The 19726-nt window shown below is 49.4% G+C and overlaps 1 protein-coding gene across 1 annotated transcript in view; it reads right to left on the bottom strand.

Moving 5' to 3' along the window:
* Positions 1-503: 503 nt before the first annotated feature.
* Positions 504-19726, bottom strand: part of ST8SIA2 (ST8 alpha-N-acetyl-neuraminide alpha-2,8-sialyltransferase 2) — a 32767-nt gene continuing 13544 nt past the window's right edge. The window contains exons 2-6 of the mRNA XM_075764606.1: positions 18186-18248; positions 16080-16208; positions 15289-15546; positions 12661-12954; positions 504-2982 (exon numbers count right to left, since the gene is read on the bottom strand). Of these exons, the coding sequence (XP_075620721.1) occupies positions 2697-2982; positions 12661-12954; positions 15289-15546; positions 16080-16208; positions 18186-18248 (1030 nt within the window). The 3' untranslated portion in view covers positions 504-2696. The remainder of the gene's footprint in view (positions 2983-12660; positions 12955-15288; positions 15547-16079; positions 16209-18185; positions 18249-19726) is intronic.

Below are 19726 nucleotides of genomic sequence, written 5' to 3'. Positions count from 1 at the left end.
CCATTGATCTCAATAGCTGCAGGGTCTTACTCTTGGTTTAATGCATTTTTAAAACAGTGGTGAGCAGGACCCATTCTGGGAACAGAAACATCACCAGCAATTTTATCCCCCTGAATAATTTGCCTATAACTTGCCTGTGCTTTGATCCAGAAACTACTTCAAGGGCACCAGAAATCCCTTCTCGCTTCCCCTTTTCACTCCCCCCAGCACACCCCGTTGTGCTGCTGTCAGATTCAGCTCAATAATCCCTGTAGGCAACAGCGAGGACATGCTGGTGGCTTCTGACGTCCCCTTCGCAGAGCACTGACACCCACCCCAGATGGGCAAATAAGCCCAGCCTTCCCCGCTCCTTTACTGGCAGAGAAGGCTACAAGGCATCCCCATCTAATTGGCATGGCATTTCGTGGTCTTGCCTCCCTTCTCACCCTTCTAGTCACTGAAAATAAAAAATAAAAATCAATGAAAATAAAAAATAAAAATAAAAACCATGTACATTTGTTTCATTTCTTATATTTTTATTTAAAAAGAAGGTTTGCTAACAGCAATCAGTACCGTGGCCCAGGCCCCTCAATACAAAGTTGGCTTTAGCAGTCCCTGCGGCTTAATCTCTAGTCTGTCCCTCCTCCGCGCTGGGGACAAACCAGGGAATTATCTGGCTTTAACAACCACTCCTGAATCACGGGAAGCTCCTCGGGATTGCAGACTACTTCCATCTTGCAGTTTTACTCTTTTTTTCTCCTCCTATCTTGGGAAACCCCAACAGCTTAAGCTGAGGTTCACAGCCAGGTTTAGCTTTATAGTGCAACTAAACTCAAGTAAAAATTAAACAAAAAAAAAATCCATGTTTAAAAAAAATACATAAAAGAAATAATTTTCTGGAGTTGGAAAGAAACATGCCCTTGGTGGCAGATTAGCCCACGTTTATCCACGCTAATGTTGCTTAAACCTTAATCTTAGCATCTTCATCTGACACTAATTAGCAAGCTGGAGGCTCCTACAGGTACAGTAGCTTCTACATCCCAAAACACAAAAGCGAGTTTTTCCTTTTACCGCTTGAAGCACTCAGTTTTTAAAGAGACAACATGAAGTATTTCAGCCCCAAACTGTACACTTTTTAACTTAAAAAAACCAGGGCAGTAGGAGGAGGCACAAAGGTGACGGAACCCAGCCGTGAAAGCACTCCAGCCTCTGTAGCGTTATTTGTCTCCCACAGATTAAACCTGAACTGCACTCACTGAACCCCAGACTCACCTGCATTTTGGCACCAAGCGCTACTTAGGACACAAATAGAGTGGGTTATAGAAGCAGAAAATTAAGCAGGCTAATCAGACCAATCTAGTTGCTTCCCTCAAAAAAACCCCAAAATTTAGGAGAAAAGCAAACGTGGTTATAAAAATGTCTTTGTATTTTGGGTTCTCTCTGAAAAAAAAAGTCAATTGGCAAAGATTTGACATTCATCACTAGGCAAGCATCCCATCAAGATCCATCTGATACCCTATTTAACTGTTCAGAGTAAGAGCTAATTGGAGCTTGAAAGAAAGGACAGAGCGGGACTTCAGGAGTACAGCGCTGTATGCTGGTTCTTTGAGGAGAAAGTGAAAATAAATTATTTAGACTTGACAAAGTCCCTTGAAGTCCTGCGGTCTTTCTGCTTGGCTGGGTCTCAGGCCTATCACCAATATTTCAGCAGTTATTTTTGGAGGGGAAGAAAAGGCAGGCTGCTTAGCAGGTAGCATTTGGGAATTAAGAGCTGGATGTACTTATGGTTTTCACGAGCACTGACAGATGTTGAGTGTCTTCCACTGTGGCACAGTAAAACACTTAATACTAATGGTGCCGGTTTGCGGCAGCAAACCTCCTTCCTGCCACGTTCCAGCATCTTTCCTCCTTAGGAAAGGAAGAGAAAAATACATGTTCAGCATCCTCCTCACCGTCTGCCCAGCTCAATGCCCATGTGCCTGTTCTCTGGAGGCCCTCACATCTCCTCTCCAAGCAAATGTCACCAGGATCAGCTTAGCACAGCTCCCCACCACCTCCTGAAAATCAAGCTACAGCCCAGGAGGGTTCTCCCTCGCCTCTCCAGAGGCTGCGCTCAGCCCGGTGGTCCGTGTTTCGGATGGATCTGTGTGTGACTCTGCTGGGCACCGGTCCCTGCCGGGCAGGAGACGGGTCCTGCTCAGTGCCGCGGGCAGTCCCTCGGCTGTGAGAGCCGCCAACAAACCTTCCCTGCCCACCCCGCTCCCTGCCCCTTCCCCTCCCCGCCACGAGCACGGGGCCAAGAACGTGCCTCGCTGCAGAGCGCCGGCGTCCTTGGCCAAACAAACTAACTACCAACCTCAGACCAGTCACGACAAACGGCTTAACGTTTACCCATCACCTAACATACCCTCAAAAACCAAGGCCACCTTCACACCTTTCGGACGTAGGTCGAACGCCCTTCCGAGCCCAGCAAGCCCACGGCAAGGGGTCTCGCCCAGGCCAGTCACACCAGATGCTCCCGCATCTCTCCTGCCCCTTCCTTGGTGAACACCAAACAGTTATAATACTCAGGTCAATATATATAGGTACCACGTATATATATTTGTGTCGCTGTTCTGCGCGTTAACAAAGACAACCAACCCCACCAGGCGCCACTCGTCCTTTCCACCCCTCCCCTTCCCTCCCGTGGCTGTGCAGGAACGCGGCCGGGGACCAGCCTACGTGGCCCCATCGCACTCCCCCACAGTCAGCTTCAAGGCTCCTTGCTGGTGCAGCGTCTTTAAGGCTTTGAACTCCAAGGGCATGGTGTGTGGGCTGGCCTGCGAGGTGTAGCCATACTTCAGGCTGTCGTAGTAGTGGTACTTGACCGGGTTCTGGTTCTGGTCCAGGGGAAAGGGCCAGAAGCCATAGAGATAGATCTGGTTGCAGAAGCGAGTGGCTAAGGTGTACATGAGGAGGCCGGTGGTGGGTCGCTTGATGTGCACCTTGTTCGTTAGCCAGTACCTGCAAAGGGAGGGTAGAGGAAAGCGTGTTATCCCCCCGCCGCGCACGAAGCTCGTGTCTCGCGCATTTTCCCTCTCCAGCCTCTGACTGAGATATATTGGTGATTCAAAGTGAGAGGTTTCTGACTAGCAGAAGAATTCTCCATGCCAAGAAAAAGCCTCTCTCAGGATTGCTTCATGAATAACCATCCTCCTGCTCTCTGTCTGGCGGTTACATCACACTTGTTGCTATGGCATTGAAGCATCTCATGCCTCAGCAATCCTTTATGAAAAACAAATTGCTTGCAATGGTGGCCTTCAGTACTTCAGCCTACAATTAGCTTCCAATCAACCTGGGAGATCAATACCACTGACCAAACCATCCACATGTCAAGTAGACTCCAGCAACCCCTCAAAGCAGACACACTCTCGCACACACAAGCTGATGATTTTCATTGATGAATGAAGATTTTTTACTCTGACAGTAAACACAACAGGGCTGTAAAAACGTTTGCCTTGGAATAAAGGGTCACCAGGCTGAAAGAGTGAAAGCACACTGCTGTGTTCCCGTTACACCCGGCGATTGCTACTGCGATCCCGGACCAAAATAAATCACCACACTCTGCAACATCGGTCCATGAGACACACAATATGGCATACCGCAATATATAATATGCGATACGGAGGTCAGCTGTGCTCGCTGCTGAAAAGTGCGTTAGTTTTTATGAGGGATGACAAAAAGAACAGGGGACGGAGGCACCCCGTAGTGATACATGAGCAGAAACAGTATCAGCAGCTGTATTTCGGGCTGCTGATAAAAGTTATTGCAGCATCAACATCCTGTAAGAAGATGTTTCCAGTGTTTATTGCACAGGCAATTTATCTGGTTTGCTCAGCAGAAAAAAACACTGTCAGAGGAGCAAAATCAGAAAGAGAAAGGTCTGGGGGAGGTAGAAGATGTACCCCTCCGGGGTGCACTCCCTCCTCCCCAGCACATCTGATGCCGTGCATCCCGCTGTGCCGCAGCCCATTCCAGCCCTTGGATTATTTAAAACAGGTATTTCAAAGGGCCTGGGTTCAGGTGAGCGACTGGCAGCGCTTTGGATAAAAAGCATGCGGAAGCGGAGCAGAGCACGTGGCATTTCTGTGCTCTCACCCAGAGGTTTGGGATCCTGAGCCGGGTCCCGCTGGCGCACGCGGAGCCACGGGAAGTGTCTTGCTCCTCATTCGCACGTTCCGCCGGGCTCCTGAGGGTCTGGTGCTCAGACAGCAGGAACCCTTGGGAGACCTGAGCCTTAATCCTGCAAATTAGCTTTTCATGAAAACCATTAAAATTTAGCAACCAAGGCACAAAACGTACTAGCTTCTTCTCACTCAGATAAGAGAAAAAATTGACTTTTCTGGTGAATCAAATTCTGGAAGCAGAGTGACCACCTTGGTGTGTGCAAGAAGGGCACGGCAGGGTTTATTGGGGTTCCACACCCCAGGAGTGTCCAAGTGCAGCTTTAGCCAAGGACAAGTATGATGCTTTGGGGAGGTCCTCTTTGCCCAACTCATCTCCTTGGCATCCAGAATGAAATAGCAGCAAGGAACTGGGGAAAGAACTGGTGAGAACCAGTACCTTAGAGGCAGAGCATGGGCATTTTCTGGGCTTGCCCAGCCCTACAGGTTGTGCTATGGGGACACATCAAAGTTTGCTGCAGTGCCAAGGCAATCTTCTCCCACAGGTAGCCATAAAACAGACTCCTTGATTACTTTAAGGGTAAGCCCATCACACCCCTGGCATGCGAGGAGAAATGGGAGGTTATCATCACAACCGTTTATTAGGGTATCCTTCATGCAGCAGGGAAACCACCTCGGAAGAACTGTCAAGTCACATCATGACTTGACAGGTTTTGGGGGAAGACACCACCAATTGGGTTTGTCCCACAGTTGCTTTAGCCTTAAAACTCTCTTTTTATCAATTTACCAGCTGGAGCACAGAAAGATAGTGGTGACCTCCTGGCCTGCCCAAATATTAACTTTTGGGTTTTGCTAAGAGTCTGTAAAAACTGTATGAATGTACAACGACCTTGATAGCATGATGAAGTGACCTGTGCATGAAGGTGCAAGACATTAATGCAATCAGCAATGTTTTAAGCATATTAATGGTGACGAAAATGACCTGGGTCAAAGACAGATGCACCCTACAGAAGCACGTCATCCTCTGCAACCTAGCATGCACAAACAACCTGACTAAGACCAACAAGCGTGTGCAATCAGCACCCAAAAGCAGCCCTACCAAAACCAACTCGGTGTGTCCACCTCAGCACAGGCAGTTCGTGAGCACTCACTCAAAAATATTGGGGTACAGAACAAAGACAATCCAGTTTCTTACAATAAAAATTAAAAACCTGGCTCTTTTATCCATATTTCCTTCTATTGTGGGCACAACATTGGGAAAATGAGAAGGCTGACAAACCTCGCTCCTACAGCACCATAAATTCTCGCTGCTGGATGCAGGTTTGGGAGGGGGTGATGGACTCCAGGCTGTCCCAGCACACCCACACAGATGACACAGGTAATATATAACGCCCAAACCACAACATAGGCTGTGCCACAGCACTTGCAATTTGTTTCCTGGACAGTGACAGTGGGAATCTTCCGGTGAGGTCTGGGGAATACTTTTTAAAGACTGGTTTGTGATGGGAGTGTGGGGGATATGCAGGAAGATCTCCCTTTTATCTCTCCACCACTGGTCAACTGAGACAGTGGACGCATTCCTGGTGCAGAAGAGAACAGCTGGGGATGGAAATAAAACCTAATTAATTCTGTAAATCCAAATGAGGTTGTCTGGGCGCACATGGGATGCTGTGTCAACAGCGCACCTTTAATATGTGAGGTCCGGGATTTTAATTAGGAGGAAAGATAATCTTGAAGCAGGCAGTAATTATTTTTCAAATTGGCTACACCAATCACCATAACTATTAACTACAACATTTTATGGAAAGAGACAGCAATTAAAAGAGAAGAGCAAAGAGCAGTCCTGAAACCCAATACCTCCTTTCTCAGAGCCGTTCTCACAGCATGGACCTCCTTCAAAAGCTAGTGCTGTGTCATTTCTGTAAATAAACCCTCAGGGGTGGAAGCAGCTACAGAGACAGGCTGGTGCCTGAGCGGGATGCAGCTATGAACAGGAACCGTGATGCTGTCAGGCAAAAATTGTCCGAGACGGCTCTTGTTTTGGACCATGACAGTGACAGATGGAAAATGCCATCGGATCTTCAAGGCCATCTTTTGTAAGGACGCAGCCTAGACACAAGCCCGAGCACCTACTGGAACTAATACTTGATGGTAGCCAAGGACAGAGGCTTCAGAGAGTCTCCTGCTAGTTGGTATGTGGTTGTGGTTGCTCCTCAGCAACATCAATATCCCAAAAGGTTTCCAAGAAACTTAAGACGTCTCCTAAGCAGAACTGCATAGCACTGCTGCGGCTGCCTCGCCATCGGTGTATGCCTCCTGCGAGGGGGCAGCACGGCAGCCACAGGGGAAATGACTGCTGTATTCGGACCTTAAAGCCCAGTGGGAATCCTTCCGGAGGCAAAATGCTCTGAAACTGCCCCTAGGAAGCCGCAGCTCCCGCCTGAGCCAGGAAAGGTGGCAGCCTCCACATCGCACATCTGGAGCACGCAGCCCACAACGCTGACAGTGCTCATCCTCCCCCAGCATCACCGAATTCGAGGAGCAGAGCCTGGCCTTGATTTGGGCTGAAACACTAAGCGCAAAACTGCTCTCTGCAGACAGTGTTCCAGGACTACTAGTGAGGGCAGGGTCCTGCTCTGTGCTTAGCCATCACCTCCCGATGCGTCCAAGAAAACCCTACGGTAACTTGTACCCTCCAGGTAAGGGTTAACCTGCAGAATAAAATGAACAGAAAATCCATTGCCCTGATGAAATGAATAAAAGAAACCCAGGTCAATGAAGAAATCAAGTTTCACCAGTATCAGCTGCATTATTTAGTGATACAAATCAGAATAGCTGAAATAATGCAATTTCAGACCCTTTTAAAACGGCTTATTCATAAAAGTGCGATACAAACACAAGCTGTTGCGGAGGTGCTAGTCCTCGACTGTCAGAAGCACATTATCAGTCTGCCACACACATCGTGCTCCCATTACTACTCATGAAAAACCAGCTACAGATAATCAGAGCGAGCGCCCTGAGGATGCTCCGCACTCCCGGTGGTGCAGGCGACGACAGGACCTGGCAGGGCACAGCACGTATCCCAGCTGCTGGGTGGATGGAGATGAAGTGTTCCCAGGGAACAACCACTATACCCCATCCAGCTTCTCCCAGCCCTTTTCTGGCCACGTATCCAGTCCCCTCTGTCACCTGCACCAAAACAGCTGAGAGCCACGGACAGTGATGAAGTCTGCGCTGGACGGGTAGGAAGGCAGGTCCCCATCGAGATCCATGCTAACGCAGACTCCAAAAGATGGATCTGGAGTCAGAGTTGGGCTTTATCCCAAAGCTGGGCAAAGCCCAAACACCAAATCAAGCCTCTATACTCAGACTAGATCTGTACCGTGTGGCTTAGGTCTGGTTTTAGTGACTTGGCACAAGCAAATCAATGCTGAGTCATGGATAAATAGCTATTTTCTCATCCAGGTCTTGAGCTCTGCAGTGCCTTTTCAAACAGACATGGTACTCAACACCCACAAGTTAAACCATTTCCAAACAGACGGAAGAGGAGGATAGTAATTGGCAAGAGGATTACTCTATTTCTTTCCCCTTTCCTTCCTATGCCCCTCCCCTTCTTTTGACAAAGAAAAACCTAAATCTTCTTCCTGGTTAACTGGAACAAATTAACTGTCTTGGGGTCCCAGGGCAGACACGCCACAGCTCAGACACAAAGTGCGTCATTTGCTCAAGTGCAGAGGGGTGAGAATAATTGCTCGCACAAAGATTTATTTGTGGGATATCCACTGATCCCACTCACCCATAGTTTTGCTGGGCATTCACAGTCCCCCATATCCTACCCCAGCCATGCATTTGTGAACAGCTATTTTTTTTTCTCCCCTACAGACTTTGGTCATCTTCGTCCCTCACCTGAGCGCACGACCACTGTCCTTAAACCGCCTGTGGGACCAGAGAGGAAGGGCTTTAAGGCACGAGTCCCTGGGGGCAGATAATTCAGAGGAGCTCCTGTGAGCTTAAGAACCATATGGGAAGAACCATGAAGGAGCTTGTTTAGAAACCTCGCAACTGGTGACACTGGCTAATCAACAGCAGAACCGATCTCGAGACAGAGGGTGAAAAGATGAGCTGGGAGGGCTGTGAAAGGGAAAAGCGGCAGCTTGAGAAACAGGGAGTCCGCAGAGGGATGCAAAAGAGCGAGATGATGCGATCAAAGCAACAGGTTAGGAGAATGATCTGCACACGTGTGTCCTGCATGGCTACCAGCAAGACAAGACTATTGGAAAGGATGTGGCATAATCAAGACACGAGGCGAGGGGGGACCAGGGGAAGGTTTCCACCTGATGGATGGGAAAGGCAGTGGCTGAGCAGCATTGCGCTAAAAATCAGCCAAGGCTTAGACGTTGTTTGGGTGTGAGGACCCAGGGAGACCTCTGAGGCAAAGATGAATCCACCTTATGCCCCTCCAGGTTGCACCTCTGAGGACACGTGGCAGAGCTGCACTATGCAAGCTACGGACCCTGAGCAAGGCGATCACTGTCATGAAGAGCACACGCGAACTGCCACAGCTATTTGGATCTTAAACCTAACGGGAGACCTAGCCAAGGAGCTGGAAAATTTATTGATTTTTTTTTTCTTTCAAGAAGCTCTTCAACAAAATCTTATGGGATTAGCATTGGTTACTGCCAAGAGACCCTCGTGATGGACACAGTGAGAAATGCTAGACTAGATTATACAAGGCAAACTGAAACGTGTCCATGAATTCTCTGCAAGCAGTGATAGTCAGACCTCCAGACACAATTATTTTCCCCCGCTTCCTGCATTTCATGTTATTTTTCTGACAAAAGCTGGTTGGCAATAGGGATTACAAGGCTTTTTGGAGACACTAACAGATGACTTATAAGGGGCTTGCTTGCTTCCCAGCCAGGAGATGAGCACTGCTCTCACCAGATGAATTGCTCAGGAGACATTTTAGAGAATCGCTCCAAAGTGAGACATGCATCCCCAAAACGCATGGCACCGTCGCTGCGGGCTGGCTCCCTGCCACGGCACAGCTTTCCTCCTCAGCCTTAGGTAGTGACTCGGCTTCCTTCTGAGCTCCTCCATCGAAATGCTGATGGCTCTCTCCCCTCCTGGAGTGAAGATGGGGAGTTTAACCGTGTAAGAAGAGCCTCTGTCCTATGGCAGAGATTATCCAGAATCATCAACACAAAAAGCTACCAGCAAACATTTAAGGCACCCTCACAGCTTGGAAGGTGATGTCTTAAATGATGCTGTTAAGGACAACAAAACCAAATGCTTTTTACTTATCTTAGCAACGCACAAATGCCCCAAATGCACTGAAAATTATAGGAAAAAATGCTCAATTGCCACTGAAATGCATTCTGGTCTGGGGGAAAGCAGAGCAGGACAATATATACTGCGGTTCAAGGAGGAGTCAAGAACTCACAAATGTATTTTGCTGGAAGTAAAGGAAGAAGAGAAAAGGTAAAGCTTTTGTAGCCAAATTGAAGTTGGCTGAGATAACATTAGTCTTTGTAGCAAGTGCTGTTCCTTGGAAGAAGAAAAAAAAAGAAAAAAAAAGAGTAGAGTGTGTTGGCTGAAAGACTTCCCCCATTTCTTTGTGATTTCCAAATCAACTTAGGATAGATTATAAAGGGTAGCTTTATTCAGCAAAGGAGAAGACAGGACATCTCTGCAACTGCATCCCACTGTCGCACAGAGGGATGTTCTGTGGAGCTTTGTGGATTACTGATTCTCTCTGCCACAAAACTTGTTTGTTTCACAATCTCAGATCTGTCAAAGAAAAGCGTAATGCTACAAACCAGTATGTTCCTTAGAGAGAGCTGGAGAGACAGAGGATGTTGTTGGAGACCATATCCCTCTAACAGCAAGGAGCTCATAAGCAAAAATATATGATGATCTTAAGTATTAGACAGTATCACAGACGATTTAATATGTAAAATCCTTGTGATTCTGGTCAGTTTGACCTGAGGAAAGACTCCTTCATCCCACACTACATCATATCAATAACCCTGGGCAGATGGTCAAGACAACCCTATAGGTACTTGAAAGACTGCCTATGTAACACCAAGAGCATCAGCTCACCCTCCTCCTCAGTTATGGCCAGTTCATTCAATACCGCCTGAATCACTCTTAAATCCATCCAAGTCCAAGCGTGAGCAGGCTGCACCGAGGAAAGGGTTAACGTTGACTCTGGCCTTCCCCCAGAACAGCACAGCCCTTGGCCCCACAGTCCCGGATGGTCCCTCTGCACAGCTCCTTGTCAGGCCACAACACACCGGTTAGGTGTTAAAGTCCTCCCATCAGTTCTAGCTAGCTGAGGGGCCTGCAGTTTTAATTATATTAATCGTTAATTAGCAGGCATCCTTGTTTTCCTGCTGATAAGTGTGAAAGCAGGAGGGCAGGTCAGGCAGCAGCTTCCTTGGCTTAGAGGGCAACCCCCGACGAGGATTAACACTGGCTTCTGCAGTTATAATTAAATTAGCGCTGCCTCAGCGCAGCCATGACCCACCTTTCTTCATTGCCCCACAGCACAGTGACCAGCCCAAAGGACAGGACTGAGGTCTCGGCTGTAGCTCAGACCAGGTACTTAGAGCCTGTCATCAGCAGCAGCCAGTGTCCGACCACGTGCTGGTCCCATATCCATCCCAGACACCCACCAACACTGGCTACTTCACTCGCTGGTCTGACTGGTCCCATCCCTCTGAGCCCCAGCAGGTTTTCAGAAGCCCAAACCCATGTTCCTTGCATGGGGCCCCATAAAAACCCACAGGAACACTAACACATGGAAAAGACAGACACGACTCCAAGCCATGGAGGAGAGGGGTGCATCACTCCGTGCACCGAGAGACAGCGCTGAACCCCTGGACTTGTCCCAAAATCCCTGCATCCCCTCAGCCAGGCAGGACCTGCCAGCCACCGGTGACGGCTCCAGCGCTGCTCTGTGGGAGATGCAGAGGGACAACCAGCGTGCCAGCCAGCCTGGCTGGACTGCAGCACGGGAGGGCCAGGAAGGTGCCACGAGTTGGAAGATAAGCTCAGCAGCAGAGCTTATCGAGGCATCCTCCTCTTCTCCCATGGGAAAGCAATGCCCAGCCCTTGCCAATTCCTCCACAAAGCTTCCTATGGGAAGTTTCTGGCACCAGGAATGGTTGCCAGCACAGGATTAGCAGCCTGTTGATTTAAAGGGCTTATTACAGGAGCTTAATTCTATTTTGACAGATGAAAGTAAGTCAATTACAGCTCGAAATAGCTCAGAATTTGGGTTGTGGGTTTTTTCTTCCTCTCCTCCCTTTCTGTGAGTTGCGGTATCGTTTCCTTCCCTTTCATTACCTCAAAGCCAGTGTTTTCTATAAGATGTCTCTCCGGCCCAGGGAAGCCTCAAAACCAGGCGCTTGGGGCAGACGTGGTCCTTTTGGCACCATGGCACCAGAGCCTCCACTCCTGCCTGGGCTGTCCCCGGAGCCTCCCTTCACAGCCCTCTCTCTGGAGCACCACCCAGCATGGACCAACCGACCAGAGGGGCTCAGGCTCAGAGGTGGGTTGGGGTAGAAGTGTTCAAAGTGATCAAAAAATATTAATGCCAAGGCGTAGAGGTGGGAGCACCAGCTGCACAAGTGAATTCCCACCCCAGGAGAGCAACAGGGTCTAGATCAGAGAGGACAACTACTACCACTAAAACATCTCCAGCATAAGCCACCACCTGCCTAGACTCCCTAAATGCCTAATGAACCACAACTCTCACCAAAGAAATAAAGCAAGAAAGCAAGAGTCTACCCCATTACCAGGCATTTACATGTCCAAGTCTCACCCCGGAGCTCTCTTTCTTTTATAGCCCTCCCATCCCCACCACACGGTTGTCCCACAGACCTGGTTGTAATGAGAGAGCAGAAAGACCCCTTCCTTCCCTCCCAGTAAGTCCATTCACCCCAGCCTGGCCCTATTTATCTGACCAGCAGGACCAGACCACATCAGTTCCTTCCCTGGGCTGGTCATTTAAGATGAGCAGTGCAATTAGCACCATTAGAGGAGCATGAAGGCTACTTGTGAACAGCCCTCGGTCCTCTGCTGAGCCCATCATGGCTGCCACGAGCAGCGTGACCTGAGGAGCTGTGCAAGACTTACACGTGCCACTTAAGCACAAAGTGACAAACCTTGTCACTAGCTCTGCAAACCACAACACACACGCACTCCCTCCAAGGAGAGCTCTAACTGTAGGTTGGGGAGTTACTGTGGTGACAACCAGCAAAGCGCCAGAAGACTTAGGCTCGCTATATTGCATGGCTAAAAGACCTCACGCTCAATAGAGCAGAGTGGGGAGATCCTGCTTGCAAGGCAGTCTCCAGTTCTCATCTAGGGACCAGCCACCACCCGTGGAGTTCTCAGGGTCTACAGAAAGAAACAGCTCATGCTGTTTGCCTCCAGCACAAACCCACTGATTGCTCTCCAGCTCAGGAGGATCATGAAATCCTGGCTCCGAGCACACCAGAAACGTTCTCACCCTCGGACAGCATGCAGCAGGCGCAGCGAGGGGTAGGCAGTCCTGACGTTGATGTGGTGCTTCAGGATGAGCTCGTTCACCCACTCCACTCGTTCCTTGCCCCCCTTGGCCATGAACGCCGGGATCCAGAGGATGCTGCCGTTGAGGCTGTGGAGGCGTTGCAGCAGCTTCTCCCTCCAAGTCTCATTCACCAAGTCCTCGAAGGCCCGCTGGATGACCGAGGGGTTCATAGTCACCAGGTCCGTCTTCATGCCCACGTCCTGCGAGTACTCCTGGACAGGGGCCAGATTGCACCTGCGAGGGGAAACACCAAACAGCCCTTTACAACGGACGTGAGAGAGGGCAGTGACAAACACGAGGGGTGTTTGATGTCAAAAGCCAGGGCCAGTGACAGATGTGCCCGTTCACCCTTGCTTTTGGGAGGAGGAGGAGGAGGAGGAGGAGGAGGAGGAGGAGGAGGAGGAGGAGGGAGAACAACTCTCTGCAATAAATTAGAGAAGCTCTGACCGGAACCATCTTAATATGAGGTCATCATTCCTCAGCATGCCAGCATGTGTGTGCATATTCCTCTGGGGCAATGCTAATGACAGACTTAACTTTGGTGGCTGGTGGGTGGGTTTGTACGGATCGGTATCTCCTCTGGTGCGGTTCAAAAATAACACATAGCAACAAACCTCCTATCTTTGCTGCCACAGCAGATTTGAAATGAAACGGCCTTTCCCACGCAACGAAAGTGCTCGCCTCTTAATTCTAGCCTTCCTGGGGTAATATTATCCCAAGTCCCTTTTCTCCTCCTGGTGAGTCTCTGCTAACAGCAGTCCTGGTGGCACCGGCTGCGATAATGACACCAGCGGGAGGTGGATGCCAGGACACGGTCTCCACAGGGTTTGGCTGTCTGGAAGCTGTGACCTTCAAAAACCATCTCCTTCTGGAGTATTAATTGGTGCCTCCTCTGAGGCTATGCATGCGGATACAGGCACACACGGTCCCCCGGGAGCTCTCTGCTGGCTCCCGTGCCATGAGCTCCTGTGGCATGCCAGGGCTGAAGGCTGCCAGCAAATCACCCTCGTTATACGGTGGTTTCCTATAGCACCTCGAGGGGGGATCTGCAGCCATTAAGCCGTGGCCGTGCCGTGCCCACGGCACTTGGTAACTGCACTGGGGACCAGCTGATGGGGCGATGCAGAGACATGCTCCCCCAGCGTGGTGAACACCAGAAGCTACCCGTGTGTTTGCACTCTGTGTGCTCTCCTGCAGCGTTTCACAGTGAAGTTACAGTATTTAACGAGCAGGAATTGCATCCTAACCATCTGCCTTGATAATCACCCATTATTACTGTTTTCCCTACTTTACAGATGGGGAGACTAAGGGAATGGTGTAAAGAAAATCCAGCTACTGGCACATGGGGCCCTTCTGATCCACTCGCTGAAAATATACATTGGATCCGAAGAGCAAAGCTGTATCCTGGACACAGAGCCCACCGCTGGTCATTGCCAACCCTGCTGAAAAGGCTGCCTGGATGGAGCAAACCTTCCCCAGGAAGATGCAGGTTCAAGTGGTGGCACAGATAACCTACAGTGGGAAGAGCACGTCCATACCAGACCTGCACTAACATACATGGCTGGGGAGAAGCTGCACAAAATCCCAATCCTCACACCCAGGAAAGCTTTTCTCCTGCAATTTTGCTGCTTGACATGAAAGCCCTTCCCTAAAGTCTGCCACAAGTGCACTAAGCAATTTTTCCCTTTGCTTACTCTGCTTACACTTAAGGATGGAAATGATAACACCCTGTCCCCTGTGGACAGGACAGAGCTGCTAGCAGCCGGGCAGGCTGGAGCGGCCAGGCTTGAGCAGGGGGCAGAGGTGACATTATCCTTGTTCTCACATCACGCCGGGGACCGCCTCTGTGAGCCGCTGATGGATTGGGCTGTCTTCATAATAGACTCGCCAGAAAGCAAATGTCTGCACATACATAAATCATCAGCGGACTCCTACAGCCCCTCAGCTAACAGATGTGCATGGGTGTTGGCGACGGGAGGGCAGGTGCGCTCCTCCTCTCCACTTCAAGCATCTTCTGTAGCGAATTTGGTGCGTGTCCCAGTGGAGCTCAAGATCTGCTGCTGCAGGTCCATGGGGTAGTGCATCTGCGGGGACATCAGTACTGGGGACGGAGTGGTCACAGGTGAGTGTCAGAAAAAATGTTGCACAAGTGTAGTGCCAGGGCACCAAGAGGTGCACCCAGTGCTTGAGGGCAGAAGGGATTTGGGGGAGAATTGAGCTTGTGTTCATGGGAGAGTCCAGGACAGGATTCATTTGCAAGAGAGCAAGCATATGGGAAAAGAGGAGGGAGTGCTTGGGACTGGGGGTGCTGGGGGTTAATGGTGCCCTGGGGGGTTAACGGTGCACCATGAGAAGGCACAGGGTGCATTTGCAAGGACACTGGGGGAGCACTTGGTGGTGGGCAGAAGAGTTCGCAGCAGGACATTTGCATCGGTGAACTCTACGCACGCACACAGGGCTGCAAGGCTGCGCTGCACCACGTGCATCAGGACTCCGGCCCCTTTCCACAGCTCCAAAACCCCTCGACACCCCCCCGGCCCCATCGTGTGGCAGGGTGTGGGCCCCTACCTTATCACGAAGCTGTGCGCATCAATCTCGGGGCCGCAGCCGCTGCTGAGCAGGACCCCCGAGTTGCCCACGATGGCACAGGTGGGAAATTGCTTGCCCTTGAGGGGTGAGGTGCGGGGAAGCAGCTCATACAGGTTCTGCGAGACGTTCATGGTGCTGTCCCTGTCAAAGACGTAGTGGATGATGTCCCCTGGCTTCAGTGTTCCCTTCAGCACTGAAATGTCCTTCTCTGCATCCAGGAACTTCAAGATCTGTTTCCTGAGGACAGGGATGAAAAAAGCCCCATCAGGTGAGGTACAGAGATAACTTGGGTCACACATAAGACGAACTCTTGCCTCCTGGCTGCCCTTGCTCTGTGGCGAGTCCAGCTGACTGATGCTCTCCAGGAAGAGCTCACAAATGGCTATCTCCATCTTAATGCCTACTCCTTCTCCACCCATCCCTTCCCGGGGCAGGCTAGTATGGTCAGCCCACCATTAGTGGGGGGTCTCTGCATTCACCCCAGGAAGAAGGTTTCCTTCTCCCCTCCGTGATCCACCACCAGCACACGCTAATTCCACTTGGCGTGGAAAATGGAGGCTCAAGTGCTCCTTGTTTTGTCATTGCAAGGCCAGCCGGTTCAGCTGGGAATTCATTTCCAAGTGATCGCTTACAGATATGAAGCCTAGCTCAGCAGGAGATAAGCCTTTTATTTCTTCCTCTACTTCTTTAGATGATATACAGAGGCAATTTGCCAGCTTGCACTGGAGAGGACCAAATCTGTCTCTTGTCCTATAGGTAATTACCAGTACCTGATCTTCAAAGAGAGTGTCTGGTTGTGTCTCCATTTGGATGAGGCTGGTTTAATGTTGTGCTTAATGCTTTCATTACTTCTGTCAACAACAGCTGGAGACGAAGAGTCATTTATTACTACTTCAGCTCTAGAGAAAAGAAAGAGAGGGAGAGGGAGAGAGACAGGATCCGTTAGCATCCCAATGGCACTTCTAATCACTGTCTTCGGCTCTGGCTGCTCGAATTCAAACTTCATCAGAAAAGCAAAATTGTAGTTATTAGCTAAACGAGAACTGAAAGCCTGTTTGTATTCTGCTACACCCAAGCAGACAGACACAAATCCTTAAATACCTGCTCGCTTACACGAACACAGACTTACAGCCAGGCACAGCTCTACAGAAGACACAACCGTACACATCTAGCTGTTGAAATGCATGCACACGAAACCACAAGCAGGCGCCGCAAAGACAGGCTGGCAGACACGCACCCGCAGACAAGACACCCCAGAGCAGCCCCAGGGAACCCCCAAAATTCACCAAGACATTTCCTACGCTGGCAGCTGAGGTTGCCGGCCTGCTGTGCCGTGGTCGCACACGAGCACCCCAAAGTGGAGCCAGCTCAGCTCCTGCAGCGGGTTAAAATCGTCATCAGAGAAGTGCAACCTTCACTTCACCCAAAGGAGAAATTAATTTAGCTGAGCTGCTGGGTGCTGCTTGTGAGACTGGGCTACGAGCATCCTGTACCGAACACAGGGAGGCTGGCTCGCTTGTAACTTTTCCCCTCGTTAGAAGAGAGCACGAGGATTTCAGCATCCATATCGCTTGCTCCAGACCCAGAAATGAGCAGGAAGACGGGCATCAGCCTGATGCTGCATTTGGAGATGATCACTGGGAGACCCCAGCTTTTAATCCCTGCTCTAAGAAGCAAATCAGCCCAGCACTTTGGTGCCATTTACATCAAATGGCATGAATTAAGGGAGCCTCTGAATATTTGATTCCAGCCAGCCGCCCTCCAAAGAGAATACCCAAGCATCTCATCAAGAAGCTGTGCATGTGTCTGCAGCCCCGAAAAACCCTTCACACTTCAGAGCACTCTGAAAAATACACAGCCAAAACACTCGCTATCAGCTAAAGGGAATCTCCCTCTCCTGTGCAAAGGGCTTTTTCCAGCTAGGAAATGGTTTGTAAATAAATACATTTATAAAAAGCATGTAAACCCCAAGGAGGGAGAAGAGTGAGAGATGGGGCAGAGCTGGCAGTCTGGGATCCCAGACAATATCCAGCTCCCAGGAGCACATCCCCAGCCCAGGGAAGGAGCTCCCGAGGACACACTGTGGCTCACACTACGCAATGTTCCAGAAAGGCAAAGAAACATGTTTATAGATGCTGGCTGCCGGAGTCCTTGTGTGTTTGTACAGTACTTCTCCAGAGGCTTTGTTTGCATCTTGCATTTTGCCATATCACCTCGTGTCTTGCAAAGCTTACTTATAAGGTGTCAAAAGTCATAAACGAAACAGGGTAAAGAAATTTTGTGAATAACTACAATTTTTTTTTTGGGATTTGTCCATTTTCTGTGTATTGATCATGGGTAGTGACATCATCACAGAATGATATCACTCTCTCTTTCTTGTGTGGTGTCACTAAGCTTTGCAACTGTGCTACTTGGTAATGCTGGGCTGACATGAAATCATTGTAAAAATAACACAGAGAGACACTGAATGAAGCTGCGATGCCACGAAATGACTCTGCAATGGAGCGACATTACTGAAGTGCATTACAATAAAACCGAATGAAGTTCTGATGTCAAAGACAGTGATCTGTCTTCCAATAGCACATAGTAAAACTATGAAAATGGCAACTCTGTCACTGACTTATTTTCACAATAAGTAACTCTCTCTTTCTCATTCTCTCAATCACCACAACTTGCAGATCCTTGGTTATTTGCAAATGATTATTGCACTGAGCTGGGGGATGAAGGGGGAGAAACGATTAAGAAAATGCAAAGCAGAAGTGAAAAGAAACAGATACATTTGCTAAATAAGAACAGCACTATCCAGTGAAGAGGAGAAGCAGATTAATAGCTGCCTTACAGCAAAAACAAATGAACACAAAATCTAATTTACAAACCTATTAGATTTGCTATGTAAGCTGTTCACAGCTGATCTGATTGTACCTCTGCCTCCAGAACTCCTGCAAGACAAAGGAAATGCATTATTTATAAACCCAGCTCCTCTTTGCCAAGCATTGTTCAACAGTTAAGAGATCCTGCTCTGAAGGGCTCCAAATGGAGATGCTGCTGCACGGTTCACACCCCACCCCATCCAGAAGGGAGATGTCCTGATGCCTGCAAAGGGCTTTTCACATCCATTGTCATCGCTGCCCTACTGTCACCGTAAAACCATTGCAGAAAAAAAGCTCCTAACCAACCAAATTAATAATACCCGTGCGATCTAACCAGCCATCAAAGACATCTGGTCTCCATCATCAAAGCAGCATGCTGCCTACAGGTTGCATTAAATACATCTCTACTTTTTTTTACGAGTCAGGTGTTAGCAGTGCACAGAGAAGGTCTCCTCCATCTCCAGGTTGCCAAGGGACTTTCTCTGTCCTTTTCAGGTGGGAACCGAGCTGAATAATCTGCACAGGATTCCCATCACTGTCTTTATCTCGAGCTTTCAGCTGAGACTACCCAACATCTCCATTTTATCCAGACCGAATAGACTCCCGGATGACTTCTGGAGACCTCCTCACAGCCCACCTTCTCCCAGCTCCCAGTGACCCAGGCCATACGCAGGGCCCCGTCCCAGCCCTCTCCCATCCCATGAGCGCCCTGAAGCCCCTTCTCCCCACCTTTGGTGTAACCTGGCTGAAGCTACGAGGCCAACTCACCACAGCCATTCGCATGCTGGAGCTCAGACCTGAAGTGACAGCCTTGTCCGTCCCACGGCCTGACACCACTGCACAAGGACGGGTGCCAGACCTGCCTGAGCAAGACCTGTGAGAATGGACAGCCAAAGTTGCCAGCACCTACGTGATACTATAATGAAGAACAGGTGGGATCAAGCCCCAGTGCCACTCATATGACCTGTGAATCCTCACTTAAACATAAATACATACGAGTATTATTGGTCTGCATCCAGTTGGCTGCAGAGCCCCTTCTTGCTTTAGCTTGCTATTTTCAAAAGGGTCACAAAGAACCAGTTGCCCGCTTTGTGATGCTCAGTGGGAACTGGGCTCCTAGTCAGACACATTTGAACAGCCACGTGCTCATTGCTCTGTTTTATTGTTTCCATTGCACAGATATCCAAATGAACATGCTCATAAAAACAACCAAATTCTCTTCCAGCAGAAATATTGTTACCTGGAAATATACCTTAATGAAAATGTACCTCAGGAGCATGTGTTTCTACCAGTCCTGAAAAAATCCCAAATGCATTAGACATAAATGAAAAAGAAATAGAGTGTGTGAATGTTTGGTGCCATTGAAAAAGATTTTCAGACTCGCAGGATGCGATGTAAATCCCTTTGTTAGGCTGAGCACAGCCCTCAGCACTGCATAACATCAAACCCTTGGAAATGCCGCCATGGTTGTCCCTTTCCTCCCTCCTGCCAGAGACCATCTATGGCCAAGTCAGAGCGATTCCTGCTCTGACACTCTCCTCTTTCCT

This window comes from Balearica regulorum, chromosome 12 (assembly GCF_011004875.1).
Source record: "Balearica regulorum gibbericeps isolate bBalReg1 chromosome 12, bBalReg1.pri, whole genome shotgun sequence".
Classification (NCBI taxonomy): domain Eukaryota; kingdom Metazoa; phylum Chordata; class Aves; order Gruiformes; family Gruidae; genus Balearica; species Balearica regulorum.
The sequence above is the reverse complement of the archived record's forward strand: the minus strand, read 5'-3'. Positions and strand labels throughout refer to the sequence as shown.